The sequence below is a fragment of the Scomber scombrus genome, chromosome 3 (assembly GCF_963691925.1).
Source record: "Scomber scombrus chromosome 3, fScoSco1.1, whole genome shotgun sequence".
In the NCBI taxonomy this organism is placed as follows: domain Eukaryota; kingdom Metazoa; phylum Chordata; class Actinopteri; order Scombriformes; family Scombridae; genus Scomber; species Scomber scombrus.
The window spans coordinates 340,779-367,636 of record NC_084972.1 but is presented as its reverse complement, the minus strand read 5'-3'; the positions used below and the strand labels follow the sequence as shown (position 1 = coordinate 367,636).

At 38.6% G+C, this 26,858-nt stretch overlaps 1 protein-coding gene across 1 annotated transcript in view; it reads right to left on the bottom strand.

Moving 5' to 3' along the window:
• Positions 1–26,858, bottom strand: part of plekha6 (pleckstrin homology domain containing, family A member 6) — a 61,499-nt gene that overhangs the window by 27,019 nt on the left and 7,622 nt on the right. The window contains exons 5-10 of the mRNA XM_062415730.1: positions 18,214–18,395; positions 13,648–14,217; positions 9,386–9,872; positions 8,728–8,814; positions 3,497–3,550; positions 508–579 (exon numbers count right to left, since the gene is read on the bottom strand). Of these exons, the coding sequence (XP_062271714.1) occupies positions 508–579; positions 3,497–3,550; positions 8,728–8,814; positions 9,386–9,872; positions 13,648–14,217; positions 18,214–18,395 (1,452 nt within the window). The remainder of the gene's footprint in view (positions 1–507; positions 580–3,496; positions 3,551–8,727; positions 8,815–9,385; positions 9,873–13,647; positions 14,218–18,213; positions 18,396–26,858) is intronic.

Genomic DNA, 26,858 nt, shown 5'->3' with positions numbered 1-26,858 from the left:
CTTTGAATTAAATTAAAGAGTACAGTCTAGACCTGCTCTATGTGAAAAGTGCCTTGAGATGACTATTGTTGTGATTTGGCACTATATAAATACAGATTGATTGATTGGTTGATCAAGTTTTTCACCTTCTCGTTCTCATTGTCATCCTCATCATCTTTATGCACCTATATACGCTAGCATAGCTATTCATGTTCCTGATTTCACTGTTACAAAAATGACAATAAATTTCATTGTTATTTTTCTTATGATCAGATCATATTTTAGTTAAATCTGTACATGCTTAACAGTGTCAGACCTCACACCAGAACCACATACATGTGCCACATACATTCCAATGTTTCTTCAAAAAGAAACATTGGAATTGAGCATCAAGGCCTGTAATGTGAACCTAGATGAAGTGAGTTTTACAATAAGAATACAAAAACATTCTCGCATGAAGCTCTATGTGTTTATATTATATTTATATATGTGTTCATATCTAAATATGTGTGTTTTGCTACGTCTTACACTGGTTTCAATCTCATTGAGCTTCAGCGTGGGGTGTAACTCTCTGCTATAGACATCATGAAAAGGAGGCACCTGTGAAAACAAAGATGGAACAAATGACCTCAATGATCAGCATGAACCAATCAGCATATACACTAATCAGTGACTAAATGAAGACAACTTTTGCCAACAAATAAATGATTATGATCTATTTTAATGAACTATTAGTACTTATTTTTCTGGCTAAGCGTTCATGTGTTCTGCAACCAATGACAGGCAATTAAGATTCTTTACAAATAAGATATGGAACATCTGCTAGCAGCCACATGGAAAGGAATTCCATGAAGCCATTCCTCGGCCTCATACAAACACCATTTTGATACTGATAATGCATACAATAATAATGCATACATAGAATAAATGCATACCTGTTGCTACACTGTCATCTGTTAAAGTACTGGAGAATAATTTAGGGGAATGTTGCTTTCACCCCTGCTATGCAAACACTCACGATACTCAGAGTTGTCCTCTGAGTCATCTTGATTTCTGAGATCTGTGATTGAGTGGGATTGTGATCAAATGATGCAGGATGACTTTGAGTGTTATGACTGAAAACAGTGTGCCTGAAACCAATAATTATCACAGCAAAACCACACAATGAGAGGACTTTTATAGCTCCATGTGAGGTGAATGGAGACAATGATTGTGTGTATAGATATGACAGATGACCCTAAGAAGAGGTGAACAAGACTGTACAGGTAAGGGCACAGATTTGGTTTTGGTGGTGTGATGACTATAGTAGATAGATAGATATAGACTACTGTAGTGATGTTATAGTTCATTGATGGTCAAGTTCAAATTCAAGACGAACAAATCAAAACTTCAGGCATTTTGTTCATTAGTAATAGCCTTATTGGTTATTTTTTCTTCCTAATAATTGTATTTACATATAAGCCTATTCAACTTATGTTCCAGAAATATGAAAAGGCTGCACATCATACATTTGCCAGTTGTTTGCATTTGAATCAAACTGGATCACAAAAAGGAGCATGCCTACCTGACTAACCAGTACCCAGTCACCCCTATTATTTATAGCCTTCCCAAAATTCAAAAGCATCCTATAGAACCCCTTCTCAGGTCAATAGTCTTAGTCTCTGTCTCATTGTCAAATATGTTTACTTCTTTGTGAAAGACTTGTGAGAGATTTACCTGCTTACCTTACACAAAATATGTACTTTATTGTCTTGTGATTGTACTTTGAATAGTGGCAAGGAACACAACACTGTTTTCCCTTGATGTTAAAAACGTATATGGTTGCATTCCCCATGAAGATGCTCTAAACTTTGCTGCCTATTACCTATCCAAGATAGAAAAAAACACCAAGTCCTCCTAATGCATGCCTGCTAGAACTGCTATACCTTGTTGTAAATCTCAACCATATGCAATATGGTTGAGATTTGCAGTCCCAACGAGCTGGGACTGCAATGGGGCAGCGAAAGCACCCTCTTCAGCTAGACTGATTGTGGGAAAATGGGAAGAAACTATTATACATGATCCCAATAACAATCCATATCACTCAACGATCAGACTATATAAACTGTACTTTGGCAACATCCTGTTATTTTGGGAAGGGATGCAAGAGGAATTGATGGACTTTGTGTCATATCTTAACAGCTCAAATTTCCTGAAATTAACCTGTGAACAAAGCACTGACAAAATCAATTATTTGGATCTTATCATAAAAAAATATGAAACTAGAGCCATTCACTCTTTTATTTACCAAAAAAACATGGAATTCAATATTGCATGCTGCTACCAATCATCCGAACATAATATAATATCCCACTGGGACAGTTTTTGAGGCTAAAACACAAGTACTTGATTATCAAAAGAAAAAAAAAAACATCAATAGTGCCATATATCCAAAGAAGAGCAGACTATGATTTGCACTTGTAAAACTGTAATTCAAAACTTGTGAGCGCATCTTTGTAATTGTAACTTCCCATCTGCAAAACTACAAAAAAGCTAATTGAAAATCATCCAATGAACTGATCTGTGCAGCTTTTTGGTGATTTACCCCTAGCTCAAATGTGCAGCATTTTGAAATATGACATAATTCCCTTTGGTCTCACAGATGAAATCTAACAGTTGTAGCTGACACATACGTCTGTCTGAATGTAAAGTGAAGCTTCATGTTTTTACTGGACAGAACAACAATGCTGCCTCTAGGCTCTATATGTACAGTTATCAACGTCTATACATAAATGTATTATTTTATTAAGTGTCCTCCTGCTCTCAGGGGTAATTTTTGGGCTCAATATATACAACAACTCCCACATTTCAATAAAAATGAATGTATTAACACTAGGTCGCCAACATTCTGGACACCCTCTGGATTAGAAGTGCCGCAACGGTCTACCAGACTATAATTTAGAAAGCCATACAATGTACCAATACTCACTCTGATCTAATCCATGCCAGGCTTATTTCTCATCTGAATGTAATCATTGTGCTTTACTAATAAAATAGATACTCAAGAGACACTGGCATCTGCTTCAAGCAGAATAATCTTTGTAGTAATGCAAATTCTGCACCCACAATTAAAAACATTGTCATGTACAAAAATTAGTTTTAGGCTGGATAGTGTCTTGGATGAAAAGGTTATGGACCCTTGTGGACATGGGCAGATGACAAAATGTAGATGACCCTCACAGCCATATGGATGTGGGAATTAGATTTTAGGAAGGAATGATGGAGAACATAGAATCTGAGTGACATTATGGTGAGTACACCACATGCAAACAAGATGGGGGCTAAAGAGAAGAGAGGTAGGTTTGGGAAATACATGAGTGGAACAATACTGGAACCTTGTTTGTCATGTTAATAAAATTAATGTGAAGACAAGCAAACCATTTTTAAGGAAAGAATGAATAAAAGAAGAATCATTGACTGGGATAAACACAGTGTTTGAAATATAAAAGGACAAACAACTGTGTGTGTGTCTTCCTACCTGCTGGTCTAGGTAGTCCAGGTTACGCTGGAGCTGAAGGTCTAATATGTCCTCCTGAGCCAAGCAGCAGCATCAGTAACACATATGGTAATCACACAGACACATACAGTACAGATAGAAGGCTTTCAGATAGCAGCAAAGCAAAGCACAACAATCAATCTGCCAATCATACTGGTCAACAATGATCAACTGAATGAAATAGACGAATGTGCTAAAAACATTTCCTTCCTCATAAAACATTTGCAAAGTAAATTTTTGGAAGCTTAAAATCTGCAGTGTCTATAGTCATGTTTAGTAGCTAGTTGTTTTCTACTGAAATGTTTCTTGGCACATTATCACCATCAGAGCTGTCAACTCTCACGCAAATGACCGTTTTCACACGCACTCACGCCACGCTGCTATTTCTCACGCTGTCAAAAATAATACTGAAATATATTTTAAAAACTATTAGTTTGGACCTCCTCACTTTTACCATGTCAAAAATCTGTACATCAGTCTATCCACTCAGCACTGTTTTCAGACGATGTGTCAGAGCCTCATTATTGAATCCATTCTGCTTGTTTATTGATCAATGAAGCTCCGCTCCATGTTTTCACTGATACCGACACACACACACACACACACACACACACACACACACACACACACACACACACACACACACACACACACTCACACACTTCTGGCAGTGGTAGCGCCTTACTAGCAGTTGCCTGTTTTACACCAAAGTGCAGATAAATGTGAGAGGATGACCTGAGAACATTTTTTTGGTAGTTGGATAATGCTGGAAGTACAATTATTGTTGATCTTTATTTTTTAGGAGAGGCTGAATTCATGTTGGTTACCACTAAACAGCCAAGTATACTACAACTAGATCTTACTTCACAATGTGATTATGCATGTAAAGCCTAACCTTTTCATGCATTTGGTCCACTATATTACAATTTAGTCTGTGTGTCATAGCCTATATAAACATTTTTCTGAAATCCCATTATCAATATATATTGACTCCTGTAATGCATGATGACACACCACTGGTTATAGAAACAGCGCAGCCTTGTAACGTAACCTAACAGGTCAGCTCTAATGTTAACGTCCATTAGCTTGTATAAAAGCCTGACACACAACACGTTATCTTTGATAGAAACAGTTGAGTTTGGTAGCTCCGTCAGAGAGGAGAGAGATCCAGCTGCAGTCAGGTGACAGAGAGAGTGATGCGGGAGAGCTGCCCCGCAACGAAGGGACAGAGTCAAGCTACCGGTGAGAGAGAAGAGAGAGAGAGTCCCAGTGGAGCGGGAGGGGCCCGCTACCCCGTCAGAGAGTCAGAGCAGGATGGATCAGAGACTGATCAAACATTTAATTTCAGCGATCCTGCATCATGGCCCATTAAAATGACCGAGTCTGATAGAGTAGGAGTAGGAAGAGCAGAGGAGAGGCAGTGTTGGGGAGACTTAAACTACATGTAGTTGAACTACACAGCTTTACTACAATTAGCTGTAACTTGCTGGTAGTTAAACTACATTCATATTTTGTGCTGCTTCAAGTAATTCAACTACTTTTTGGGTCATTTTTTGTAGTTAAACTACTCAATTTACAAACTACAATTTTGGTCAATAACATGAAATATTATTATTTATTTATTTTTTTAAGATTTTGTTGGCATGGACGCCTTTATTTAGCAGCGTATATGTCATGTGCTCTAACCACTCGACCACCTGCGTGCCACATGAAATATTTTTTATTTTAAAAAACCCTATAATATGATTTTTATTTTACAATTATTGTGTTTCAGAACTCTTTGAAAAAAGGCATGAATCATGTCATGACATGCAAACATTGTTGTTCAAGACACACCGATCTAGAATATGTCTACCTCTTTGGGTTTTTTATTACATTTTTTGTTGACTGATTTACATTTCTGATTGGTGGTTCTGATGGTGAACCTACAGTATGTTGACCAACATGTCAGCTTTTTTTCTTTAAATAATAAAACTGAGTTTTTGTAGGCTATTATATTTAGTTTCATATACACCACATGTTGATTTACACGCTGAGTTAAATCAGTATAATGAGTATAATGAGTATCAGTAGTTGCTAAAGCTACTTTTTTTAGCTGTAGTATAAACTACATTTCTCCAGGGGTAGAAATGTAGTTTGTTCAAACTACTGCCAGGCTGAACTACATGTAGTTTTACAAGCTACGCTTGCAAAGTTATGTATATCTCATTTCAGACAACATTCTGACTTTTAAGGTCAACAACGACTGGCAGCTCAGCAGTGGAAAACAACAGACAAAACCAGAAAGAGGAATCATAACTTCAGAAGAGCATGGACAGCTCCACACCAAGTCACACATGCACTTCCATTTGATACACCTCACATGGATTTAGTCTGCATTTCCTGCACTGCTGTTATGTTCCCTTGAGAGACATATAATTGCATTTATTATAGTAATTCTATATAAAGATGTACATATCTTCTGTCAACAATCCCTAAACCTTTGTATGGTAAGTTGTGAGCAGTGGAAACTTTTACTGAGGCGGATGGTTTTTCATGTGTTAGCTAACTGTTAGCTAATTTAGCTACCTTTGACAATGGAGGGACTGTACAGTATGTGAGCAGAGAAAACGTTGTTTTCACAAGTTCAACCAGACATTTTCACCAACGCCTGTCTCAGTCGCGTGAGCCGGGCCAAACGGGCACCGTTGTTGGACACCACCCTGCATTGAAACCCTGCCCGGTGACACTAGAGGCGCTGCGGATGTGGGCAAAGGGAGAGAGGAGGGTGATGGGACGACTGCTGTACTTTGGTTTACTGAGTGTGGTGAGTACCACTGAGTTAACATTTGCGACCTCTTTGTGTCTTGAGGCGGCTGTTCACAGGCCGCCTTTTAACATTACCGTGATTAGCTACTGCAGTCAGTCGAGGCAATTTTCTCCTCGTGGCTGTGTGTGAATTGGAGGAGCTGCTGGTGAGGAGTTAACCACTAAGACATTTTTCACCAGTTACTTTTTCATTGTTTTATTCCATCCACTCAAGGGGCTGCTTATTCATTTATTTTTGCCGGCAAAAATGTAAATATTTTGCATATGATAAAGCAATGCACCATCATATTCACTACCATAGGGTAACATTACTTAGCTAATCAGAAGGGAACATAAGCTAAATATAGAGTTATATGGCCTCAAAGTACATCAAAAATACAGATATATTGTTGTGACGTAACTTAAAAGTCTTGTCTGATATTTGTTTTTATTGTGTTTCAGGTCACAGGAAGAGAAGCTTTGGATGTGTAAGTTTTGCATTTCTTTTCTCTCCTTTGCCCTCCTTTATCTTTTCCTCTGTTTACACCTTGCTTAGGAAGAGATGCTTTGGATGTGTAAGTTTTGCCTTTTCTTTTGTCTCCTTTGCTCTCCTCTGCTGGTAATTTGAAATAAAATCATAACATGTGGTGAATACATGTGAGTATTCTTAACAAACTGTATGGTGTACTCTGTGTCCACTTTCTTCCAGATTACTGAGCCAACAGACATCAGGTGCCTTAGTCTTGGGGACTGCCAGTCATTTTAGGGGATGATTCTTCTTCAAGACCTGCTCAGTCATAATGCAAATGTTGTATTTTCAAACACAAAGCTTCTAACTTGAAATAAAACTGATTTAAGAATTGTTTTTGTCTATTGCTTTTTTGTTTTCTTGATTTAGATGTTTTCATTTAACAAATTAAAAAAGAAATACAGATCTTAGGTACTTTGACTTAAAATATTAAGTAAAGTGTGCAAAGAATTTGATATTACAAATTATTTTAATTTAAATTAACTTTGTATTTAGTGTATTGAACCTAAAACAACAATTCTAGAAAGCGTTTAAATTGGATTCAGGACACATTACTTAAATTTTTTAGGGCAACTGGTTTCCACACATTTTTCAAGTAAATTCAACTTATCAGGGCTTACAGTGTAACATGAGTATTTCTATTGCAAGACTAAGCTTTAACCAGCAAACACTACTTTTTTCACCTGTTTTTAAAAGTTATATGACCTTAATTATCACCTAAGACAATAAACCGGTTTTAAAGATTCAAGTTAGGGAAATCATCAATGGTTGAGTCTTTTTTTGTAGTACTGAGATGGGAATTACAATGACTTCTATGATAATGTTGCAAACAAAGTGGTAATCTTTCTCCAAAACCAGGTAACCATATGGTGCATGCTGCTATCATCTGACTACACCACTGGATATTACAACTCCTAATTATGAATGACTTACAGTAGGCCTATTTCATATCACCTGAATGGTTGGGCTTGATGGAACCTTTCCTAAACAGACCCACAAGAAAATGAAATGCTTAAAATGCTTTCTGATTACCTCAACTAACCCAACGCATATACACGTTACAGAAATGAATGAGCCTCAGATTGCACAAATAATTCCATCTAAACAACCTGACTGAAACTGACACGCTCACAAAACTTTCACTGACTCTGCTCTTAAACTGTCAACATAATATTGCATTGGGACACCGGTTAGAGTTGTCAGAGCAAGTGGCAATCTGTGAAGAACTGGGCAAAATGGCCACAACAAGAAGAAAAGGGAAAGGGATAAAAAAAAGTCTTGGTGGAGACAGATGAACAACTGATTTTATATTTCATTATGTACCATTAACTTATGTGGGTTGATTTGATTCCTAAACTCTAGGCATCATCTCAAAATGTAAGACCTTTCATATGCTTAATGATGTGCACATACCCTGTATTCAGACATGAGACAGACATGTTAATTTACCATCACATTAACATAACAAGGTGCATGTTTGAAAGGGGCTATGTATTATTACCAGTATTATTTTATTACTGTATTATTTATGGAACTGCTTAGAAGCCTTGTATTCCATTGATCATTAGTAAAGTTTGTGTAATTTATGGAGGTTAGTTCCCCCTTCTATTACGCACATACATATGCACATACACTCACATATGGACACAAGAGCAGCCCCAGTGACATGTTAGGGATAGAGCAGCAGAGAGGAGTTCAAGTAAGAAAAGTCAGGAGAAAATGTGCAGACAAAGTTAAGCGTAAAGGGTTAAGACAGATGACAGATGTACTGGAGAAACCCCACAGCTGCAAAGCAAAGGTACTCATAGCACTACATCAGGTGCAATCACTACATGTGTGTGACTGTGTGTGTTATCCAGGAGATGGATATGTATTTTAGCACATTAGCAGCACATACCATTTTATTGTGGATGGAAGGGGATACAGGGTAGTTGCAGTGGTATAATCCTTGGCTTAAGGACCTCCTATCACCAGGGTAGTCATACTGAAGGAAGGGAGGAAGGTAATAAATAAAGAAGGAAGGGAAGAATGGAGGCAAGAATGAAAGGGAAGTTAGAGTGGAGTAAGATGAATGGTTACAGTTTATGAAAACAAAACATTTATCTCTCATTCTTTCTTTCAACCTGTTTGACTTTTTGAATGTCTTTATCTTCTAGAAATGATTTGTGGTACTTTAAAATTTGAATTTTCTTTTACAAAATGTAGATTTTTAACCTTAATTTTTGATGACACATTTAGTTCATGAACATTCGTAAATCCAAACCTAAAGTTCCTCTGTAAAGCGTCCTTTGGTTTGTGAAAGGCACTATATACATTTAACTTATTATTATTATAAATTAAATCTCTTTACCGGTAAAACCGTGGGACAAATGTTTAAAAATAGTCCCCACCTTAAGACCTGATTGTTTAAATTACTGCCACAGATTTAAGAACAAACTAAATCTAAATAAATAAGTTGTGGACTGTTGTTGTGGCAAATTAAACTGTCAAGTTGAGGTGAGTGCTATCTTTTATATTCACAATATGATACTATACACTTGCACTGATTGTCTCACTTTTGATGAGCTGAGAGATCTCCTCAGGCTGTAGATGGATGGATCAGCATAGATCGCGTCGTCCCTCATCCTTCCTGGAAACCTATCGAAGTGGGCAGATGGCGATCGAGCTGGTGAGGCAAAGTTGGGTGGCACCGGTGAGTAGGGGCCCCCGGATGACGAGGACGGTGACCTGGGCACAGACCTTGAGCGTGGCTGGATGGACAGACGCCTCATGTTGGTTTCCATTCCTCCATAGTACTGTGGCCCCCATGTATCCCTGGACATTGGATGTCCATACAACTGGTGGGGTCCATCCCTCAGGGAGCGGCGCTTCTCCTCAACAGTCCAACGGCGGTCGTATCCTCCCACAGCAGAAACTGAGCAGATGCTATCAGGTCGGACCCCTGGCTGGTAGAGAGGGTACTCCTCCACATAGTGGGGGCCAGCAAGGTAGCCATAGTAGTCAGCCGAGACCCCTGGATTCACTGGGTAATAACGAGATGGGCTGGAAGAACAGGAAACAATGGAGATAAGATGAGGGGGTTTAGCCTCTAAGTAATGAGGAGTGCTATTTTTCTCAACAGTGATGGGAACATCCTCTCAGATCAGGTCCTCTGATTTGGTAAAAGTATTGGTCCAACAATATGAAAAATAATAAAAATCCAGCATTCAAAATGTTGAAGTAAAAGTACAAAATAATATTCTGCTATGAACTGTAATGAAAATATGAAGTGGCATAAATTTGAAATACTCAGTAAGGTATAAGAACCTCAAATCTGTACCTAAGTACAGTGCTTGAGTATAATTAGAAGTAGTTCATTACTTTCTAGCAATGAAGACATTATCTGTGAAAGTATTAATATAAACTTTAATTACTGAGAGTAGCCTTTTCCTTTATATATATGCAACAAATGAAATCCCATTTCTGTCTTGGAGGTCAACTGTATTACAGCACACATCTCATGCCAGGTAAGACAATCTATAATATTTTTCACATGCATTTCTTATGTACATGGAAAGGAAATTCATTAAACATGTCCCATATAGTTTAGATGAGATATTTTGTAGCTGAAAGGAGAGAGGTTTCCTTATTTGTAAGATGATGTCGGTGTATTTCCCCTGAGATCACAGTGTGCTGTTCTGAACTGTGTGTACAGTACTATGTATGGTAAGATAGTAGTTCATTATGTCAGAGAGTTAGGTGCACAGACAAAACGATAAGCTAAATATTTTTAAGTAGCTGAATTAATTAATGTCAATAAACCATGCTGGATATGAACAGATGTAATAATATTATCATGTGATATGCAACTTTAATTGCATCAGTTTTTTTTTTTAAGAGACATCACATTAGAGACCAAAACATCAACCTGTGCTCTTTGAACATATTAGACAAACCATGCTATAGCAAGAGATGCTGACAATGTTGGTATGCATTAAACAGACTAGTTAAAACATGAAATGGAATGACAATACCTGCATGATTTTAAAGAAAGCTCACCAGAGATTATTCTTTTTAAAACAGTTGAAAAAGAGTGTGGTGTCTAGCAAAGGATTGCTACAGTTTTACCGGGCAGCTGTGGAGAGTATTCTCACCTATGCTGTAACTGTCTGGTTTGGAAATGTGACTGTAGAGGAGGAGAAGCAGCTGAACAAGGTGGTGCGCACCGCATCAAAAATTACTGGGTGTGAGGTTCCATTGCTCTCAGAAATCTATATGGCCAGGTTGCAGAAAAGAGGCCTAAAGATTTTAAGGGAGTTATCGGGGTGGGCCCTGATAACTGACTACTGAACTTTCTCCCCTCTCATAAAAGACCGAGAAGCATAAAAGCAAGAACAACAAGATTTAAGAACAGCACATACCCCCAAGCTGTACGACTTTTTAATAGCCAATAGTTTTATGTATGATTTTAATTATTTATTGTTTATCGCATTGTGCACTTTAACATGCGTTATGCACTTTATTCAGCTGCTGCTGCTCTCCCTCAGCAGGTGCCTTGGTATTGTTTTTCTATGTTCTACAGTCCCTGACAAAAGTCCCTGACACTTATCCATTTTGTAGAACAGCTTATAACCTGAATTTTAATTAATACATTGGTTTTAGAAATGGCTCATATGAAAGCTAAAACCCTCCCAAATTATGTTTAATATACTAAAATAAATTTGCTTCACTGAAGAAAGATTGATCATTTAATGAACACAGAAAGGTCTGATTTTGGCAAGACAAAAGTTTTGTCGCCTACAGAGAGTAATGTGAAAATTGAACAAATAATTTACTTCAAATACAAAAATATGTTGCATAACATCAGTGAATTAAGTAGTGGTGCTGTGAGATCCATATTTAATATCTTGTATGACTTCCATGAGCTTGAAGGACTGCATCCATGCGGTTCGACAATGATTCATACAATTTATTGATGAAGTCATCAGGAATAGCAAAGAAAAGTCTTACATGCCTCACAGAGTTCATCAAGATTCTTTGGTTTCATCTTCGATGCTTCCTCTTTCATTCTAGCCCAGACATGCTCAATGATGTTCATGTTTGGTGACTGGGCTGGCCAGTCCTGGAGCACCTTGATCTTCTTTGCCTTGAGGAACTTTGATGTAGAGATGGAAGTATGCGATGGAGCACCATCCTGCTGCAAAATTTGACCCCTTTTATGGTTGGGAATGTAAGAGGTAGCTAATACTTCTTGATATTTTAGGCTATTGATATTGCCTTTCACCCTACATATCTCTTGCACACCCCCATACTGGATGTAACCCCAGACCATGATTTTTCAGCCACCAAACTTAACTGTTTTCTGGGTGAATCTCGGATCCATGCGGGCTCCAGTAGGTCTCCTGCAATATTTGCGGCGGCTGTGATGTAATTCAACCGAAGATTGCCTTTTGTTTAGTGCTGGTTTCTGGGCACTGATTCGACCATGGAGGCCATTTCGAGACAGAATTCTACAAACTGTTCTGGTTGATACGGGGACTTGAGGTGACCAGGCCTGGTGGTGCTCTGCTGCAGTGGAAAAGGGGCTGGCCTTGGATTTTCGAGCCAACAAACGGTCCTCCCGAGCAGTTGTCTTGCGGGGTCTGCCGGACCTGGGCTTGTCAAAAACATCTCCAGTCTCTTCAAATCTTTTTCTTATTCTTTGTACTTGACGCTGAGACACATTGAAGGTGTCTGCCACCTCAGCAGTGGATCTGGTCTTCAGCACCTTGATAATCAATGCTTTGGTCTCAGGGTGACTCTTAGGCATGTTGTCAGAGGTCAAGTTGCAGTTGATGTGAAGGTCTGGTGTGCTGGGGTTCTTCTTATACACACCCACTAATTGATTGATCAATTATTGATCACAGGTGAGGCTGTAATCTAGGATTGGGTGCATCATATGACAAGGCGTCAAGACTTTTGTCTTTGCAAAAACTGACTCAGTGGGCTTTACCAAGCTGTGAATGCTGGAATGCTTTTCAGCAGTTTCGTTTGGCACCAAAACATCATTTCAAAAGCTGTTGGGATTGAAATTAGCCATTTCTTGTAAAAAAAAAATTGATTAGACATATATTTGAGGGGCACTTAAGGTCAACTTGTACCCAAGCGACAAGACTTTTGTCAGGGACTGTATTTGTTTTACTCTTACTTGGATTTTATTTATCTTATTTATGCACTTATGTTCATCTTGGAATGCTGAGAGTGAATGTTAGTGTATTTGTGAGACCCACCGAAACAAATTCCAATCGACTTCCATGTCGACATGGCAATAAAGTATTGAATCTTGAATCTTGAATCTTATTTAATGAACTTTAGATTTGTCGGTTTGTGTATTTTGGACAAAGCCAGTATAGCTGGTTCCCCCTGATCAAGTCTTCATGTTAAGCTAGGCAAACCACATCCTTCTGTCTTTACTTCACAACACTAATATCAATCTTTTCATTTTAGTCTCATAAAGAAAGAGCACAAGTGTATTTCCCAAAATTTGGAACTATTCCTTAAAATTTGATCAGCCTCATGTAAAGGCCGGGGTTGAGGCAGTGGAGGTAAAGTGCTTTGATAACAAATTTCTCAGTGTAACTGTGAGCGGGGTGCAAGTGGGATACATTTGCATGCACCCAGTGCAATTCTCACTGTGGCAGCGTAAGATCTCTGTAAATAACAGAAGCCACAACATCAGTGTCCCCACAGTACCTCCATGATCACTGCCTACCATTTAAAGGTAAGTTGCAAGGGCAACACAGAAGAAACATGAAGAGAGGGACAGGTGTCATGCTCTTCCTGTTTTCCATTGATTTACCTGTTGATGTCTTCCTGGGAGGCCACGCCACGCCGCTGGTTGACCCACTGCTGCAGCTGGGCCATGGAGCTCTTTCTCTGGGCCACCCTCTCTGGAGCTGTCCTGGGAACAAAGCCCCTTCTCAACACCACGTTCTCCTGCTGTTCCCTGGGGTTGTGTGGTACGCTGACGGCCACTCCAGGATGTCCCTGAGGGGTATGATGTCCGCTGTGACTCCTGGATAGAGGGGGTTTGCTGTTGCTTTTGTGGGGCATGGTGCTGGGAGGGCCATAGTGGCCCCAGCCATTTGGGTGGTGGTTTGACAGAGCGGGGTGGCAAAAACCAGGTCCTCCACCTTCATCTTCTCCTCCACCTTCTCCTCTTCTCCCATCGTTCTTCTTTCCCTCCTGATCAGAGCAAGGGGTTGAGGGTGGAGGTGTATCGAGGCTGTCTACCCCATTGATCTTAAGGTGGAGGGGGGGGCCACTATCAGTTTCGTTGTGTGTGTGTGACTGTTGAAGCTGTTGTGTTTGGGGGTCAGGTGCCTGGGTCACCAGGGTGTGGTTGAGAACTGTGGTGTCTGAGCTTGTTCTGTGAAATTTGAAGGAAAAAATAAAGTGTAAAGATAAAGGTGCAGCTTTATTTTGTTTATGAATGAGATACAGAGGCAAAAAAGAATTTGACACCAGAATTATCCACGTGTGAGAGTATGCATAATATGTCCTTTAAATACTGTTTTCTTGCCAAAAGACAAAATAAACCATTGTTGTGTTGAGGTTTTGTGTTCACACTGACTCATCATTACTTATGATCCGGTGATTGGTTTGGTTTGAAACCAGCCTTTCAAATGGTCTCTATCCAGTTGATTGCTTTGCAACTTTAAACTAATTAGCAATTTACATACATCTATGTACAGTGCCAAGAAATTGGACTTGGATTACTATCTTCCAGCACATGTTATAAAATGCAAAGCTTTTTTGCAATCGTTGATAATATTTAACCTGTAAACTCTCCATTGTTTCAAATATACCTTTTTTAGTTTGTTTTTCCAACAAGACATATAAAGATAGTGTGTATTTCTTCCCATCACCTAATCTGAGGTTGTGTTATTTGGCATTCACAACTGGCCATTTTGGAACAAAGTTTCTTTGATGTTCATGAAACTTGGTGGGTTCATTGTTTTAATCATTCTCAACATATTACATATTTCTTTCCTTTTTTTCAGTCAACCATATTATGAACGTGTTTTAGGACTTTAGGGTATGCAAAACCTAAAGGTTTGCACCCATGTTCAGAGTATTTCAATTTGATATTGCAATTCAGTTTGGCACATTAGCTCTACACCACCTTCTAAATATTTTTAGCAAGTCTAGCACCATTGAGGTGCTTGAAAACTCAAACAATTCTTCATATGTATCAGAAGTGACATGAAATCTGATATGGGTTTGGGTGTGGCAAAATGGCTCAAGGGCCCCCTCTGGAGAATTTCAAAGCCCCCACCTTAAAATTTAACATACATAATTTGGTAAGCAAATGTACCATCTCCAAACTTTAAACAAAGCGTCTGGGAATTTGGTGGGTCTGATAACCCTGCAATCTCAGAGCTCCGCCAATAGACTGCTGTTTTCATTTTTGTTTATTATTTGAGCATAAAAAAGCAAAGTAATGTAGACCAAGGAAAATATTTTTCCTAATAACGCTTTCCTTTGAAATTGTGAAGAAACCAGTGCTTGCTTAAGACCATTTTTAGACGTAGATGTATGATGACTGGAAGACAATATGCAAGTGTGAATATCACAAAAAAACTTGTCATGTAGTGGCAGAGATGGGGCAAAGTAAAAAATCTAATCTTTCACAGCAATTGTAAGATATGAATAGTGCATGCAATATTGCAGGCCGTTCTCATCCTCTTTTCGTATGATATCATACGAAAAGTTGTGCACTACTTTTTGTATGATATCATACAAATTTAAATACATGCATTACTACGAGTGATCAGTGCGCCTGCGCAACCAAATCTCACGGCAAATAGCCCCGAAATTTTATCTGTTGATTAAAATCCAATAATCCACAAATATTATATATTACTCTAAATATATAAAAGCTATATGATTCAACATTTAACCAGGAGATTTTACCTCTGTTGTGTCTTTATAAGTGCAGGAAGACCGGATAATTCACTGGATGATTTTATTTATATCCTCAACATTTCTTAACACAAAAACAAGAAAGTGTCCTGGATAACTCAACGAAATGTTGGGTGAATGTTTTAACCATTGGTTTTAATTATTTCACCTTCGATTGTGAGAAATACGTTTTGTTTCTGCCACTTTGGACAATAGCAGGAGTGACTACATTAGCCTACCCATGATCCTCAGCAAACGTTATTTGTTGTGAGGAATAAAAAGAGAAATAAACGTTTGTTTCTCAAATCTTCTGCTCATAGTTGTCTACAGCCTCTGCAGCTCAGATACACACTATGAGGATAATAATGGCTGTGAAACAAGCGTTTACATCAGGGGGCATTCCCAGTGACGTCATGTGCTCCCAGAAGGGAACCCCCTCCGCCCCCTCCCTTTTTTATATTTTATTGAGAAAAGCTCACCCGGCCACATGAGCCAGACACACCAGCAATCCCACGATTGTCACATTGAAACTACATCTTCATTCATGTAAACCTGGATTATAAAGTTTAGACCAGCCACTTTATTACTCAACATTTAATGAGATTTTATTCATGTATTTTAATTTTATAATTCCGGTGAGTTGTAAATGTTGTCCGGTAAATTTTGTAAAATTTCTTCGTTTGAGGTTTTCTTTGAATATGATATATTTTTTAATATGATATATTTATCAACACAGAGACATGAACATGTCCTTAAATAGATCAAAAATATGATTGGTTAATGTTAAAGCCATTCTATTGAATTATTTCTGTCAGATTTTGATGGCGGAAGTCATTCCATTTCAAATGACCGCCTTTAGTCAGAACCTGACTCCAAACGCCTCTGTGTGAAGTTGCTAACCCTAACCCTAAATCAAGCACTTTAGGCCTTCTTTAAAGCCTATAGTGCTGCCCTAGATTGTCATTAGTATTGATATCTCATTTTGGTCCCTAGTTCCACTAAAAAAACAAACAAACAAATAAACAAAATCTTCATTTTATCAACAGGTCCTTCAAAGTGCTCTTGGAAACTAAGCCTGGGATATGGCTTGGGTTCATGAAATGTGAAAATTAAAACTTTGTCATAGAGCGAAGGTAAATATATAGAGAAGGTACATATATATATATATATATATATATATATATATATATATATATATATATATATATGTACCTTCTCTATATATTTACCTTCTCTCTATATATATATATATATGTATATATATTAGGTAGTATTGTAGAAATGTCGTTTTTGGGGACAGTAGTTCTTCCCAGTTGATAAGTTGTGTTGTAAAATAGGGTTGTAAAATGATATGATTTGTTGAATATATGAAATATCTACTACAGCCAAATTAATAATTGCATTGCATCTATATGATCTGTGTTAAGAAAAAGTAAATATGTTGCTTTATGTCAGATATAACAGCCAAAACAGGAGTTGCACGTTACCGGCCATAACGATACCAGGTTGAGTCCTTAGCAACCACCATAGAAACATGAAACAATCAGTAGGGACTAATTATAAAATCATACCCGCTCCATGCTGTGAAGGGTCAGAATATTAACCGCTTCGTGACTATCTCACCACCTGCTGTGAGGCCGGCCGAGCTTTTCTCAATGAAAGATCAAAAAATGGGAAGGGGGGAGGGGGTTCCCTTCTGGCAGCATATGACGTCACTGGGAATGCCCCCTGCTTTATTATTATCCTCATAGTGTGTATCTGAGCTGCAGAGGCTGTAGACAACTATGAGCAGAAGATTTGAGAAACAAACGTTTATTTCTCTTTTTATTCCTCACAACAAATAACGTTTGCTGAGGATCATGGGTAGGCTAATGTAGTCACTCCTGCTATTGTCCAAAGTGGCAGAAACAAAACGTATTTCTCACAATCGAAGGTGAAATAATTACAACTGGTGGTCATAACATTCACCCAACATTTCATTGAGTTATCTAAAACACTTTTTCTTGTTTTTGTGTTAAGAAATCTTGAGGATATAAATAAAATCATCCAGTGAATTATCCGGTCTTCCTGCACTTATAAAGACACAACAGAGGTAAAATCTCCTGGTTAAATGTTGAATCATATAGCTTTTATATATTTAGAGTAATATATAATATTCGTGGATTATTGGATTTTAATCAACAAATTAAATGTCGGGGCTATTTTAAAACTGCTGTGAGACTTGGTTGCGCAGGCGCACTGATCACTCATGGTACTGCATGTATTTAAATTTGTATGATATCATACAAAAAGTAGTGCACAACTTTTCGTACGATATCATACGAAAAGAGGATGAGGATACGTTGAATATTGCTATAATTTGCCATAATAGACACAGGCAAAGCCTAATACACCCAAAGAATATGATTGCTTGTTTGTGTGTACATTCCAGTATGGCTCTGTGCATGTGTGTGAGCAGGACCTCTGTGTTGGCTTAACGGTGACCTCTGCAGCCTCAGTCATGGCTCTGATCCACTCCTCTTGCTCCTCATGGCTGTCTGTGCTGAAGAAGTATGTCCTGGTCCCTGTGTGCTCCGCCTGCATGCAAAACACAACTGGACCTTTCAACTCTCCATCCTCACTCTCCTCCTCCTCCAACCACACCTGCAAAGGGAGAGAAAGAGACAGCACACAAGCAACACAGTTTTACACCAGTCAGTGTCATATTTAACATCAGCAGTAACTTCTTCACCTCCACGTGCATCAAGTATGATTTGGAAAGGATAATTCAATTTTTGTAAAACTTGGGTTTTCTACTAGTTACAACAACATCAGCCAGATAATCAGACAGGTTGTATACAAACCTCCACATTAAGAGAAAAAAAGGGTGAATGGTAAAATAATTATTAAAAAACAACCATAGTAGTTTACACACCTATCCTGTTTGACCTAAAGCCTACTGTACTTCAGTTCTACCTCACAGAAAAGGTTTTGATAATCGGGATAAATCTGTCTGATTGTCTGAAAGCTCTTATGTATTCACCCTTTATCCATCTGACTCTATTTCAGAGTTGTCACCGTGTTCCCACATCTCAGCAATTATCTTTCAGAGTACAGTGATAAGACTCATTAAAAAGGTAGTAAGATTCAAGTTGTAAAAAAAATGGAATTATATAATACCCACATGAAGTCCTGTGGTCTATTGTTCTTGTAGACTCTGTTATACAACCAAGAGCACTTTTTAATCTCTCTTAATCGCTCTCGCAGCTCACTGTTTTGACACTCAAATTAGTTCATGTGGATAAAAGGAGGAAGTGGTGGATGTACTGTTGGGCATTATAACAAAATCAGAGTGTGCACCTCGAAACAACAGAAGCATATGTACAGTGATCACATGATATGACGCATGCCTCAGTTCCAATGATACTTCAGAATTGACATGCAGCCCAAACTTGAGCAAACCAAACATACCAAACAAGACAATAGTGGCATGCATAAATCTTTTAGCAACCAAAATTCAGACGTGCAGTGCAACAGACATAATCATGCATCTTTTGAAGACAGGACAATTCATTACAAGAAGTGTAAAATAACAACTCTTTACCTACTGTACTTTCTACCACAACCGGAGACGAGGGCCAGCAGAGCTTGCAAGGGGTGGATAAAGGAGGAGACAGTGAGGTGGCAAAGGTCAAGGTTTGTGATGTCAAAGGTTATTGCATTGCTGGTTGGTGCCATGTTGGGAACTAAATATGAGTTTCCTTAAGGCTACTGGTGTTGATCTTTGTTTTACTAAATGTGGAGCCTCAAAAATCTTTTACTGAAACAATTATATATACTAAATGTATAAAGGGAGTTTTAAATACAGTTCATTTAAGAATTCACTTGAATCCTTGATGTTTTCAGTGCCATACTGACTGTTCAGGGACACAGTATGTTTATGTGTCTTAATTCGAGAGCATAATTGATTGATTTCATGTTAAGATTTTGTAACATTGTCCCTTAAAACCCTGCCCTCACACTAAAGTAGCCTCTGATTGTACTTATAATTTGCTCTGTTTGTGCTCAAACTGTGTGCTTGCACTCAGATATATTGTTGCTTGAGTGTGATGACAGGGTTTTGAGGCACAATATTACAAAATCTGAATGTGAAATCAATAAATAATGCTCTCAAATTGATATACCACTCCTGAATAAAGTTAGGGAAAAAATTCCATTCACACAGTTTTTAAATACAGATCAGTCAGTGATCTCAGCACAAGGAAAGAGCTATGCAGCACTTCCTGCTACTAACTGATAATTAACAAGAAATGTAGATGAAACTTATTGTTCAAAAGTCATTATGGAAAAGCAGTTTTGTCTAGAACAAGGTCAATATGATCCCACAGACACCTCCTTATTGTAGCTGAACAATAATAAATGCAGCACTGGTGTCATCTGATTATGTAATATAAAAGAAACCAAAACCATTTTGAATAGCGTACCACAAGAGGGCAGCACAGGCAAAGAAGTTGAACAAAGATGGAGTAGCGTCAAATACAAAAAGTAGTCTTCCAACAACAAAAACTTGACATTTCTAGTCATTCAGCCGTAACTCAAAATAGTATTTAGGTACTTGAGAATTTGTACATAATTAATTTATCAGTTGTACATAATGCAACGAATTGACAACATCTATCAGGTAAGCTATTTACATATAATCCCTGTATTGTTTTTTATGGAAGGCCTGTTTAGAATGTCATCAATTATAACCTATAACAGGTTTCCTCCTCTTTTCAAGCCCTGATACAACCTCAGTTTTCTGTATTTCTGCTCTAATTTAGTGTCCTGATGGTCTAATTTCCAAATGCAGATCAATAAAGTTTAATCACTTCTGCTGACTGATCCTACAATAAGGAAGTAGATATGTCCATCCCTCAAATTCTGGTGCGAAAAATAATGCCTACAGAAAACATGTAATTAATAATTGTTTGAGTGGTTAAATCATGTTTGAATGTGTTCTTTTGCTACAGATTGTATTGTCTTCATATTTTCAAAAAGTCAAAGCAGAACTTACATTGCAAAACTGCTGTGGGAACCTGGAGTAAACATCCATGTTGGTCAAGGGAAACTTGTCTTTACTTTGTCACTGTTGCTTTCTGCTAATGAGATCTAACTCAATTTGATCTAATCTCATGTGAATGATTCTGATCTGGACCAACTCCTCAACACACAACACACTGTTCTCTACCAGTGTGCTACATGTTAATATGTACAGAAGACATACTTTATTCATGCAAGTCAATCTTTATTATATGTTGAGTTTGTTTTAATCATTAACCATCATTTCTATCAAGACCAGATATTGATGATTGTTGATCAAAACTTTATATTATAATATTACATTTTACATAGTGCTCCACAAGAAACAAAGATAAACACTACAAAAACAAAGCAGCACACACACATGCAGACACACACACACACACACACACACACACACACACACACACACACACACACACACACACAGCAGAGGAGCACAAGTACACACAAGCACACACAAGTAACAAAACATAACACAACATGTTTGTGCATTTGTTTGATCTTGGCTGCAGCAGTGACTGGAAACAATGTGTGTGTGTGTGTGTGTGTGTGTGTGTGTGTGTGTGTGTGTGTGTGTGTGTGTGTGTGTGTGTGTGTGTTATATGAGTGGCCAGAAGACAGCAAGAGGAAATGATGTCATTGATAAACAGGAGTCACTTCCTTCCACGGTGGAACACAGTGAGGCCCAGCCTCCAAGCAAGCACTGACAGCGATGTGATGCAATTGGCTGAAATGGCTGCATAATAAGAGCCAGTAGTAACCTAGCAACAGAGGCGGGGCTGTGGGAGGTGTGTGTGTGTGTGTGTGTTTGTGCAGCGTCCCTCCTTTATTGTCCCTCCTTGATTATTCATCATTCAGGTAGTCAGAGACAGCAGGATGAATGGCGAAAGAAAACATGACAGATCTCTCACACTTCCCTTCTCTTTTGAATGACAGAAATAGATTTTTAGTTATCATCCAGTCATTGTTTTTAATTTTTTGAACAAAAATAAAAATACAGGAAAGAAAGCTGCCTTGTCACATGAAGAAAAAAGGAGTGTACTGACAGGTATGGAAAGAAAGAGAGAAGCAAGGGAAAAGCTAAAACACATAATAGAAAAAGATGAAATACAATGGGGGAGGGGGTCGTGGGTTGGACAGATGGAAGGAAGGGCGCCCCCTAAGAAAAGGAAGAAAAAAACCAGCAGTGTGCCATATACGTACATGATGCTTTCAAATGTCAAACCTATTCTGCAGTATGTGGTAGAGTACCACTCCTTGGGCTCCTGCTTAATGTGTGTATAGGCTCCATAGGTATATTGTAGAATATGTGTGTGTGCCTGTAAGTATGTACAAAGATGAACTGCTGAAGCTCTGTGTGTAAAATCATAGCTTACTGATTCATTTCAATAGTGACCCTTTTTTTTAATGTTGTGTTTTTTGGGCATTTTTGCCTTTATTTGAAAGTACATGGCACAGAGGCTGACAGGAAACATGGAGAGACAGAGAGAGAGAGAGAGAGAGAGAGAGAGAGAGAGAGAGAGAGAGAGAGAGAGAGAGAGAGAGAGAGAGAGAGAGAGAGAGAGAGAGAGAGAGAGAGAGAGAGAGAGAGAGAGAGAGAGAGAGAGAGAGGGGGAAAGACATGCAAAGGTCCCTTGCCAGAGTTGATTATGCAGCATGCGCAGTAACCACTCGGCTGCCAAAGCGTTCCAAAACACAGCAATTCAATTCAACTGTTTGCCTCTCAACTGAAGGTGAAAGAAGTGGCTGTTGCCACTTTCTACAGTTGTAAACTTCTGTCTATTATTCCAAACCACTATCAGTGTTTCGCTGTGTGAATCACTCAAACAGCCATCCTGGAACATCATTCTATCATCTCACTAGAACCTGTAGTTCATTCCATATGCAATAGTCTGTGATTAGATATACCATTATTTTTTTGAATGCACCAGTAACTATTCATTTATAAAACATATGTTTATACTCCAAAACCTTCCCAATTTACTTTTATTAGAAGCACAATTAAAACACACGTATTAGACCTGAAACAGTGTGTCAGGTTAATGGTTAATGGTCCAGTAATGATTTGTTTAACTGAACTGGACCAGTATATTATTAACTCAGACCAGGTTTGGATTAGGCTGAGTTTCAATTAAACCTTTTTAAAGAACACAGTAACTTCACATATTTAATACAGTGTGTAGCTGTATGCTCCCTCAAGTCCCAAAAACTCTTCATCAGAGCTCTCTGTGTGTAAATAGACTACTGCACCCGAGTCACGCTTTTGCACATCACGCTTCAACATCAGTTTGGTCTGTAAATACTGAAACATCACAGCAACTAGTGTCTGAAATACTTGTGATCAACACACAATCATTTTTCTGCACAACAGACAGCATTAACGGGTCATCATTAGTCTATTTTCATTAGCTGCAGACACAGCTGGAACACGCAGCGCACAGCTGTTTATAGGACGTTATACTGCAATTGAATTGGTACATCAGGGACATACTGTAGGTCCTAGTCTGCTCCAAATTCTAAACAGCTTCCTTTGCCTTGGATGTGTCCCAGTATATTTTAAAATAGCCTGTATTCAGCCACTGCTCAAAGGACCTAGCTTTGATCCATCATTTTTTTGGCTTTTTGCATCTAACAGCAATGCTGCTGACATACTGGTAAGTTAAACATTTGAAGTTTTTTAATGATCTGTAAATACTTGCACAGTCCATCACAATTGGGGGAAAAATCTAGAACATGTTTCTGTCTTTCAGCTGAAATGTTGCATAGAGTTTCATCCTCAAGTTCTTGTTCTTAATATAAAGTGACTTTGTGTCAGTGTGTGTGCTGCATGTTTATGTGTGTACATTCAGGTTTCCAAGTCCAGCCTCCAGTAACTGCAGTTAATGCAGCCTTTTAGATTGCAGCACCAGTCACTGGGAGCTATTGAAAAGCTTCCCTGGCTGTCCATACACACACACACACACACAGTGCTCACCAGTGCTCACCACAACCACTATTCTATTACTTAAGTGTTAGGAATACTTGTCTGTCATAAACTCAGCAGTCAACTCAATCTTAAGCTACTGACTTTAGTTGGATGACACCTAGAGAAATGCTGACAATTCAATTTTTAAAGCCTTAGTTTGTGGAGTATTTGGGCCTAAGGGTAGTGCTAGAGGAGTGTCAGCGTATGAGAAATGGATGGGTTCTTTCTCTGAGGAATATCAACAAGGGTAAATTGTGACTCTCTACATCAGGATCATTTTAGTCTTTCAAACAGAGATATCTTTTCAGGGGTAAATGTAGTGGGACCAGTTAATATCATCCTTAGGTCCCACCTATAGGAGTAGCAGATAAAATTGTCTAGATGTTAAGCTAAGGTCAGGTGTCTCTCCATCTCACAGACATACGAGAATGTTGTATGTGAAAATGATTTATACAACCATGTGAAAAACTTGGCAGAGCTGTGAGAACATCTCATTTAGAATTTCTTACAACTTGGTGATAGTTCTATCCTCAGTCACATCTATTTTCTTAGACATAAAAAGCATTTTAAGGATTTACTGCATCAACTGTATGTGACCTAACACATTTCAAAGTCAATAAAAAAGCTATTTAACAGTGTTGCATGTCATTATGCACTAAAACTCTCCACTGAAAGTCATTCTGTTGTACATTGTAGACAGACTTTATTATAGGATTTATTGTTTTAACACTTACAAACCCTGTGGTGGAATAACTTCTTTGCTCAGATATTTGATACTAACAAGACTTAAGACAAATATCTGCACAACTGAGTAAGGCAGGCTGTTGGCCTACTTAGGCTTTGAGCTAAATGCTAACATCGGTATGTTAACATGCTCTCCATGACAATGCTAACATGCTAATGTTTAGTTTGTGTGATGTGTATGATGTTCACTGTGTTAGTTTGCCTGTAGCTAATTACCACTAAACACAAACATTATGTGATGTCATGAAACGTCATGACATCACAAAAGTGCTTACAATTACAACACAACTGTATGAAGTGTTTCATGCCTCACATGCTGCAGGATAAATGCATATGGAAAAAAGATGGGTGGATGATGACTCCATGACCTTTGCTCCTCCTCATGAAAGACTTGTAGCCGCACTACTGGAATAGCTCTGCAAGTAGGGGGACTGAACAGCCCTCTTACCATGAGATGAGACTTATAGCCTGCTTCAGTTTATTTCTAAACTGTCCCAACATTCCCAGTCCTGTGTTTGGAAGAGTAACAGATAACAGTGTTCGCTGAGGAATGTTGTCTTAGAATCAGCAAAAACACTCTGGCACACCTGAGTAGTCTTTGTGACAGATGCCCTTTTTCTTTTTAATATGTGTCTCAGAATCTGTGACATGAACTGAAGGACAGAGAGAAAGTAGCACAAAAGCCCCAAAGGTATTAACACTCATCGTTTCACAGCCAGCTGATAGTTCTGTTGAGCTGTTTGCTGTCGAGAAAGCTGAGGCTAAGTTCCACTGCACAAACACTTCACTCATACGCACCCATAGGCATAACCCTGTGACTCTGCTTGTTGAGTCAGACACATACAAACACACCTTATTCACCTGTTTAATAATTTAGCCAAAGGAGTGGGGGGTTGGAGGTTATGAGAACAAGGTGTTTAAAGTTTTTTTTCTTCTTTTTTTCTAATGTTAAAGGTGGAATTTCTTAAATCAAACAAAATTGTTAATTTCTTAGAGAACTAAAATACCAAAATAGAATGAATGAATTACGTTTTGTAATGGCATCATGCAGAACTTGGGTTACAACTACTGTGATATTACACACGTTTCAGCTGGACAGAGCTTTCTCTCCTTACAGAATGTCTCCTGGCTATGGCCACACCTCTACCTCTACAAGTAACAGGTACAACAGGTTTCAACAGCTCTCTGACCAAGCTGCACACATCTCTTCCATGTGAGTGAACAACAGACCAGACTTTTCTAGTTTGTTAAGCAAGATTTAAGTGCAGTCTAGATTCTTGACACAGCCAACACTCTTACAGACACAGATTGAGGCCTTTTTAAGCCTGTCCACAACTATGATTACTACTGAGTACTACTATTAAGTATGGTCAATTCTCTGCTAAAAAAAGCTTGTTTACCTGACAGATCATCTGAGATCCTTGGAACAATATAACCACATTCCCCCAAACTCTGCAATGTCCTTGGTGAGTTCATGTTATTATTGATAGAAATGGTCAGCAACACTGAGAAATAAGGGTCTTATACTTTAAAGACACAAAACAATTTCTGTAGTCAGACCTGAGCTTCCAGTTAGATGAAAAACACTGTAATGAGTTACATTGTGATTAGACATAAATAACATTGACAAACATGCTTGACCAAACAGAACATATGTAAACTGCACAAGAAAGAGAGCTAGAGAGAGAGAGAGAGAGAGAGAGAGAGAGAGAGAGAGAGAGAGAGAGAGAGAGAGAGAGAGAGAGAGAGAGAAAGAGAGAGAGGGGGGGGGAGAGAGAGAGAGAAAGAGAGACAGGGAGAGAGAGAGAGAGAGAGAGAGAGAGAGAGAAAGAGAGAGAGAGAGAGAGAGAGAGAGGGGGGGGGGAGAGAGAGAGAGAAAGAGAGACAGGGAGAGAGAGAGAGAGAGAGAGAGAGAGAGAGAGAGAGAGAGAGAGAGAGAGAAAGAGAGAGAGAGAGATAGAGAGAGAGAGAGAGAGAGAGAGAGAGAGAGGGAGAGAGGTTTTCCTTTTTACATAAGATACTCTAGTCAAAATTCAGAAATGAAATCTGTAAACACAACTCATGTATTGATTTAACGTTGTAAAGAGTTTAGGCAGAAATGTTCTCTATTGAGGGAGATACAAGAGGTATCAGAGGCTGTGGACTGCTTTGTCTCTGCGTTGTCTCTGGGTCATTTTGAACTGACATGTTGTCTTGTCATAAACAGAAGTGGTTGGACAGGAATCACCAGACAGCTATGAAGGAGACATGCTGGGACAGGACCAGAGTCTCAGCCCCACCTCTACGACGCCCTGAGGGAGCTCGTCCAATGAGACAGGACATAAGAAGTCCAC